Source organism: Loxodonta africana, chromosome 16 (assembly GCF_030014295.1).
Source record: "Loxodonta africana isolate mLoxAfr1 chromosome 16, mLoxAfr1.hap2, whole genome shotgun sequence".
Taxonomy (NCBI): Eukaryota; Metazoa; Chordata; class Mammalia; order Proboscidea; family Elephantidae; genus Loxodonta; species Loxodonta africana.
Window position 1 is genome coordinate 84,153,234 of NC_087357.1, and position 7,932 is coordinate 84,161,165.

The 7,932-nt window shown below is 52.7% G+C and overlaps 1 protein-coding gene across 10 annotated transcripts in view; it reads left to right on the forward strand.

The window, feature by feature from the left end:
• ARHGAP22 (Rho GTPase activating protein 22) overlaps window positions 1-7,731 on the forward strand; it is a 113,068-nt gene extending 105,337 nt beyond the window's left edge. For all 10 annotated transcript variants that reach the window (XM_064269873.1, XM_064269872.1, XM_064269870.1 and 7 more), the window contains one exon: window positions 7,146-7,731. In XM_064269873.1, coding sequence (XP_064125943.1) covers window positions 7,146-7,374 — 229 coding nt within the window. In that variant the 3' untranslated portion in view covers window positions 7,375-7,731. The remainder of the gene's footprint in view (window positions 1-7,145) is intronic.
• The last annotated feature ends 201 nt before the right edge of the window (window positions 7,732-7,932 follow it).

Consider the following 7,932-nt stretch of genomic DNA (forward strand, 5'->3'; position numbering starts at 1 on the left):
ACACCTTAAAGAGGTCCTTTGCAGCAGGTTTACCCAGTGCGATGCGTCTTTAGATTTCTTGACTGCTGCTTCCATAGGTGTTGACTGTGGATCCAAGTAAAATGAAATCCTTGACAACTTCAGTCTTTTCTCCATTTATCATGATGTGGCTTACTGGTCTATTTGTGAGGATTTTTGTTTTCTTTATGTTGAGGTGGAATCCATACTGAAGGCTGTGGTCTTTGATCATCAGTAAGTGCTTCAAGTCCTCTTCACTTTCAGCAAGCAAGGTTGTGTCATCTGCATAACGCAGGTTGTTAATGAGTCTTCCTCCAATCCTGCTGCTGAATTCTTCATATAGTCCAGCTTCTCGTATTATTTGTTCAGCATACAGATTGAATAGGTATGGTGAAAGGATACAGTTCCGACACACAGGGCCAAAATGGATCTAAGTCTCTGCCCCATTCTTATTTAGAGTGGTGGGGAGGGGGCACAGAGACCATAAAGGAGGTTGTTGTTGTTAGCTGTCAGCTGAGCCAGCCCCTGAATCATGAAAACCACATGTCCTGACTTTAAACCACTCAGTATCCCCTTTTTCTCTCCGAACAACTGCCTCTTGATCTATGTACAGGTTCCTCATGAGCACAATTAAGTGTTCTGGAATTCCCATTCTTCGCAGTGTTATCCATAGTTTGTTATGATCCACACAGTCAAATGCCTTTGCATAGTCAATAAAACACAGGTAAACATCCTTCTGGTATTCTCTGCTTTCAGCCAGGATCCATCTGACATCAGCAATGATATCCCTGGTTCCATGTCCTCTCCTGAAACCAGCCTGAATTTCTGGCAGTTTCCTGTCGATATACTGCTGCAGCCGTTTTTGAATGATCTTCAGCAAAATTTTGTTTGCATGTGAATTAATGATATTTTCCATAATTTCCACATTCAGTTGGATCACCTTTCTTGGGAATAGGCATAAATATGGATCTCTTCCAGTCGGTTGGCCAGGTAGCTAGCTGTCTTCCAAATTTCTTGTCATAGATGAGTGAACACTTCCAACACCACATCCGTTAGTTGCAACATCTCAAATGATATTCTGTCAATTCCTGGAGCCTTGTTTTTCGCCAGTGCCGTCAGTGCAGCTTGGACTTCTTCCTTCAGTACTATCAGTTCCTAATCATATGCTACCTCCTGAAATGTTTGAACATCCATTAATTCTTTTGGGTATAATGACTCTGTGGATTCCTTCCATTTTCTTTTGATGTTTCCTGTGTCGTTTAATATTTTCCCCATGGAATCCTTCACTATTGCAACTCAAGGCTTCAATTTTTTCTTCATTTTTTTCAGCTTGAGAGATGCCGAGCATATTCTTCCCTTTTGATTTTCTATCTCCAGCTCTTTGCACATGGCATTATAATACTTTGTCCTCTTGAGCTGCCCTTTGAAATCTTCTATTCAGTTCTTTTACTTCATCAGTTCTTCCTTTTGCTTTAGCTGCTAGATGTTCAAGAGCAAGTTTCAGAGTCTCCTATGACATCCATCTTAGTCTTTTTTTTCTTTCCTGTCTTTTCAGTGACCTCTTGCGTTCATGTCCTTGATGTCATTCCACAGCTTGTCTGGTCTTTGGTTGAACTCGTCACATCTATTCTTGAGATGAGCTCTAAATTCAGGTGGGATATTCTCAAGGTTGTACTTTCGCTCTCGTGGACTCGCTCTGATTTTTTTCGGTTTCAGCTTGAAGTTGCATATGAGCAATTGATGGTCTGTTCAACAGTCAGCCCCTGGCCTTGTTCTGGCTGATGATACTGAGCTTTTCATCGTGTCTTTCCACAGATGTAGTTGATTGATTCCTATGTGTTCCATCTGGTGAGGTCCATGTGTATAGTCGCCGTTTATGTTGGTAAAAAAAAAGGTATTTGCAGTGAAGAAGTCATTGGTCTTGCAAAAATCTATCATTCGATCTCCATCATTGTTTCTATCACCAAGGCTATATTTTCTAACTACTTGTCCTTCTTCTTTGTTTCCAAGTTTCGTGTTCCAATCACCAGTAATTATCAATGCATCCTGATTGCATGTTCGATCAATTTCAGACTGCAGAAGCTAATAAAAACCTTCAGTTTCTTCATCTTTGGCCTTAGTTGTTGGTGCGTAAATTTGAATAATGGTCATATTTACTGGTCTTCCTGGTAGGCGTATGGATATTCTCCTATCACTGACAGCGTTGTACTTCAGGGTAGATGTTGAAATGTTCTTTTTGACGATGAATGCAACACCGTTCCTCTTAAAGTTGTCATTCCTGCCATAGTAGAGTATATGACTTTCTGTTTCAAAATGGCCAATACCAGTCCATTTCAGCTCACTGATGCCTAGGATATTGATGTTTATGTGTTCCATTTCATTTTTGACAATTTCCAATTTTCCTAGATTCATACTTCGTACATTCCAGGTTCTAATTATTAATGGATGTTTGCAGCTGTTTCTTCTCATTTGAGTCGTGCCTGATCAGCAAATGAAGGTCCTGAAAGCTTTACTTGATCCACGTCATTAAGGTCAACTCTACTTTGAGGAGGCAGCTCTTCCCCAGTCATCTTTTGAGTGCCTTCCAACCTGGAGGGCTCATCTTCCAGCACTATATCAGACAGTGTTCCACTGCTATTCATAAGGTTTTCTCTGGCTCATTCTTTTCAGAACTAGACTGCTGGGTCTTTCTGCCTAGTCTGTCTTAGTCTGGAAGCTCAGCTGAAACCTATCCTCCATGGGTGACCCTGCTGGTATCTGAATACCGGTGACATAGTTTCCAGCATCACAGCAACATGCAAGCCCCCACAGTACGACAAACTGACAGACACATGTGGGTATCAGGGAGGGATGAGAAATCAGAGAGGGATGGGGGCTCAGGGATGGATGGGGGCTCAGAGCAGGATGGGGGCACAGAGAGGGATGGGAGTCTCAGAGCAGAGTCATTCTGCAGTCCTTGGTGGGGATGAGGGTCGTCCCCTGGAGGTGGGTCCCAGGGCCTGCAGGGACACAGAGTCTAGCAGGCCAGGCTGTGTGGGTGGAGAGGGCTCCAGGTTTGGAGTCTGCCCCAGGCTGACAGTGGCCTGATGGGGAGGGAGGAGCCCGCCTGGACTGGAATCTGTTCCTCCTCCCACTGACCCTACTCCTGGAGGTGTGAAGTATTCTGAGGTTTTCAAGGTGGCTCACAGATGAGGGCTCCTTCCATCCGGGGAACACCCCTGCGAGGAGGGTATTGCCCCTTGGTAAGAAAGAGACTGGGGTACAGAGAGCTGGCCCTGGCCTGGGAGCAGCACCCTATCATCACCTCAGACCCATAGTCCTCTGGCTCCAGCCCCCCATCATGGGCTGATGAGCCCAGGCCCCACCCACCAGTGGGGCATCCTTTCCTGTCAGAGGCAGGGCAGGCAGAAGGACTCCTGCTTCTAATTCTAAGCCTGGGATTCCCATGGCAGCCCCAAACTTGTGGTGGCCAGGTATGTGCATCTGCTATCTCTGTGGCTGGGAGGGTGGCTGGGAAGGCCAGGGAGTGGTCACAGCAGATGATGTCTGGGCAGGGCCCAGTAGGAAGGAGCTGAACAAAGGAGGAAAGAGAACACCAGGAGTAAGTGAGGAGGTGTAAAATTGTGGGGAAGACCACAGCTGTGGAGAGGGCCAGAATCAGCATCTCCCTGACTACTTGAGGTGCCTCTGACAGCAGTGGGTTCCAGAGTCCTGGCTGCACCATCGTCACCGAGCCACTTGGCAGCCCCTCCCGTGTGGAGAAGGGCACCATTCTGCAGTAAGGAATAAGTGATGGGGGAGGTGCTCAGCTCATGTCCCCTCACCACCCCCACTGGGTGCTCTTGTAGTGCCCTCACCAGCCAGGCGGCCGGCTGTTGCCTTGGTTGCAGGGGTGGTCCAGGTCCAGATTCCTGAGGCCTGGACAGCACAGGAAGGAATTGGGGAGGGGGGTGCCCCTTGCCCAGTCAGCAGGCATTTGGGAGGGGGATCTGTCCATCCACCCATTCACATGGGTCAGCACTGGCCTAAGTGTGGGGGAGGTGGAGAGGCAGGCTGTTTGCCTTCATCCCAGGACACCTCCCTCTGCTCACTCCTTCATTCCCAGAATTGTTCAGAGTCTGACATTTTTGGAGGTGCTGGGGACACAGCCAGGGCCAAAATGGATCCGAGTCTCTGCCCCATTCTTACTTAGAGTGGTGGGGAGGGGGCACAGAGACCGTAAACGAGGTGGTTGTTGTTAGCTGTCAGCTGAGCCAGCCCCTGAATCGTGGAAACCACACGTGCTGAACTGCTTAGTTGTGCTCTTTATGGACGTAGATCACCTGGTCTTTCTCCAGTGGAGCTGCCGGGTGGGTTTGAACTGCCAACCTTTTGGCTAGCAGCCAGTCACAAACTGCACCACCTAGGCTCCACTGAATGCAGCTGAGGGAGATGTAAACTGAGGCATCATTAGCCTGGAGATCTCGAGATGGGACAAGGTCAGTGGGTGTAGAGGGCAAGGGGCCAAGGTCCAAGCTCTGGAGCCTCCAGGATATATAGGTCGGGGGAGGGGGTAGGGGTGAGAGGGCAGCAAAGGCAGGGCTCAGGGACAGGAGGGAAATAGGTGGGGGGTGCTGGAGGCAAAGCTGTCACCCACCCTTTTTGGCAGAGGCCTTCTGATAGCAGGCTCAGGGCTGAAGGGAGGGAGGTGTCATCCTCTCTCCATGCCTCCTGTTCAGGAATGAGGGATGGCGGTCTCGGCTGCACCCTGGATGGGGCAGGGAATCATAACTGCCCACACACTGTATGCTAGGTGTTGTGCTGTACTTGCTGCGTCCCTCGGGGCCGCCATTGTGGGAAGAAAACTGCAGCCACGGGCAAGGCGGTGGTGTGTGTGAGCCAGGACTGTGAGGCAGGAGCAGATAGGAGGGATGTGAGGCTCGAGGGAAGGGGGGCTGAGCTATGTTCAGGGCCAAATGAGCAGCACGGAGATGGTCCAGGACTCAAGGGCAGGCAGGTTCTGCCATGGGCCAAGGAGCCATGGCTCGGTGGGGACAGCACTTTAGCTGGCAGGGGCAGAGGCTATGAGCTGGCAGTGGTTCTGCAAGGGACTGTGGGTGAGAAGGAGCCGAAAAGGCCTCTAATGATGTGAGCTTTTGCTGTTCATGGGGTGGTGGTTTTGGGAGAAGGTGGAGCCGTTCAGGACACACTCCCCGGAAGGTGGAGAGCTTGGTTGGTTGTTGGAGGAGACCAGGGACTGTAGCCTGGCACGCACCCGCAAGGAGGAGGCACATGGAGGGAGCAGAATGTATGCTCCAGGCAGAGGAAGCCCCAGGGGAGCTGAGGGGAATGGATGTCCCTGCACTCAAGCAGGGGTAAGAGATGTCTCTGGGGTCCGTCAGAAATGGGAAAACCCAAGAGCTTGGTATCTTGGACCCAAGAATCTACAGAGTAAAGGCCCGGTGATGCAGACAGGTTGATGCCGTCCCTCAGGACTTTTGGGAAAGAAGTGTTCTTGGAGAGGTAGGTAGACCACAGGAGGCCAGTGGTGAGAAAGGAGTGGGTGTGTAGATTGCCCTTCTGGGTGTGCTGCAGCAGAGAGGAGGCACGGGGAGGCCAGGGGAACTTGGGTATGTCTGCTGGCTAGAGACAAGGAATTGGCACGGGGGATGGATTGAGGGTGTTCAGAAAGAGGGGATGCTTGATGACCATGACGTGTCTGGCCCTGGACTAGGGACTACTGGCTCACCGATGGTGGAGGTTGAGGGGGAAAGGGATCAGCGCGGGCCAGGGACTTTGATGTGGCTGTAGGGGAGCTAAGTGGGACAAGGCTAGGGTCAGAGTAGGGTTTCAGACAAGGATGAGGAGAAAGCCCGGGGTAGCAGTCGAAAAATTGGAGATTGTGCCAACAGAAAGATGGCGTGGTGTCAGGGCGAGAGCGGGCCACTGCCTTCCAGCCCAGATTGGCCACTTCTCTGGTCCGGGGAAGGTCCCAGGACTTCTCTGGAAGAGGTCCTCAGGGTGGTGGGGAGGATGAGGCCCTGGTGCACGGTTGTGCCCACCTCTCACAGGTAACAGTGCCACTCTCTAGGGGTGAGGCAGCTCCCCGTGGTGAGGGAGTTGGGGGGACAGCGGTGGCTGGGGGCTGTAGAGTGGTGGGGGCCCTCCTGGGAATGATGGAAGAGCCACGACACTGGGCACTGCCGCGTCAGTTCAGATGCCAGAGTCATCCAGAGTGAGGCAGAGGACAGGGTGGGACAAATGGGTCCTGAGCCAGAGTCCTAAGGAGTAGGGGACAGTGCTGGGGGCAATAGAGCTGAGAGATCTGAACAGGAAGAAGACACTGGAGCAAGTGGGGGCCGAACCAAGGCCTGGAGGCAACCAGGGTGGGTCACTGTTCCCCTCCCTCCTGAGACAGAAAGGATGAAGCAAGGTGGACACCACTCGGGCTTTGCTGGCAACTGCATCAAGCCAGCCAGTGGGAACCAGTGGGGAAGGCTGTTGTTAGCATAGGGCCTGCCTGGAGGGGTGGACAGACCTTAAAGCTGCATCCCCCTCCTCCTTGCAGGGCCATAGTCTGGTGGACAGACCTGTGAGCCTCCACAGGAAGTGGTTTGGGCCCTGTGGGGTGTAAAGGAGGTCTCGATGGGAGCTGCTGGGGAGGCTGGAGGACAGCTTCCCCAAGGGCATGAGAAGGAGGTCTGGGAGCGTCTGGCTAAAGGGGGCATCCCTGGAGTCACTGGCTGGCTGGCCTGGGTGTGGGGGGCAGCAGAGGGGGCTGGACCCCTCAGGGCCTCACAGAGGAGGAAAGCGAGGAACCCCGGCACAGCCCTCTGAGGGGATTTGTCCTGCTCTGGCCTCCCACATTGGTCCCTAATGGGGCAGGCAACTGGGGCTGGAGGTGCAGGTGGTCTTGTAGCAGCTCAGGCTTTCCAGTGGCAAAGGAAGGAGTCCTCGGAAGTTTCTGGATTACCAGCTGAGGGGAGGTGCAGGAGGGTGAGGCTTCTGCTCTCTGGTAAAGCCCTGGGCTCTGGTGAGGAGCGACCTCCTTGGGGCCTGCTGGAGCCTGGCTTTCAGCAGGGTACCCTCCCCCACGTGCCTCAGCTGCCTCTCACTTTTGACAAACCAGCAGCCAGAGCCTAAGCTGTGTCTCTTTTGATTTTTTTAAGACTTGAAAAAGGCAGTGCTGATCTGAAGAAATGCATGTCACAGTTAGAGGAAGAGCTGGACCAGGAGAGGAAAAAGTACATGATGCTGGAGATAAAGCTGAGGAACTCAGAGCGGGCGCGGGAAGACGCTGAGAAGAGAAACCAAGTCCTGCAGAAGGAGATGGAGGAGTTTTTTTCAACCCTGGGGAGCTTGACTGTTGGGGCCAAAGGTGCTGGAGCCCCACAGTAAAGGGAAGGGGCGCACACTTCTGCCCCCAGGCGGCTGGCCCTGCTCCAGCACAGAGCTGGCAGCCAGTCCACAGGGGTGGCCTGAGCCTGTGCAGCTCCCCTGGGCCGCAGGCTGGGGGTGCTGGGTGCCCAGGAACCAGCCTGAGATAGAGGTCCTGACGTCCCACTGGGGGTCCAGACCCTGCTCTGACTATGCAGGGGCCTTGGGTGTCAGCAGGGAGCAGTGCCGAGAGCATCAAACCCCGCCCCGTGCCCACCCTAGGCAAGTTCCCCGTGGCTGCCCCCAGGACCTGGGGCTCACCATGAACCTTTTGCATTCTTTATTAAATCTGTTCTGTAAACACAATGCCCAGGTGCCTAGCTCCTTCTTTGTGGCCATTCAAAATGGGGCTCACCAAGTCCCTTTGTTTGGTTCTCACAGGCCCAGCGCCTGGGGCTGCTCTGACAGGCCAGCTGGGCCTTTACAAGTGGGGCGAGAAGCTCAAGCCAGTGTTGTCACGGGCGGAGGCCGGGTATATGCACAGCATGGGCTCCCAGCCAAGCGCCCATGTGCCCAGGG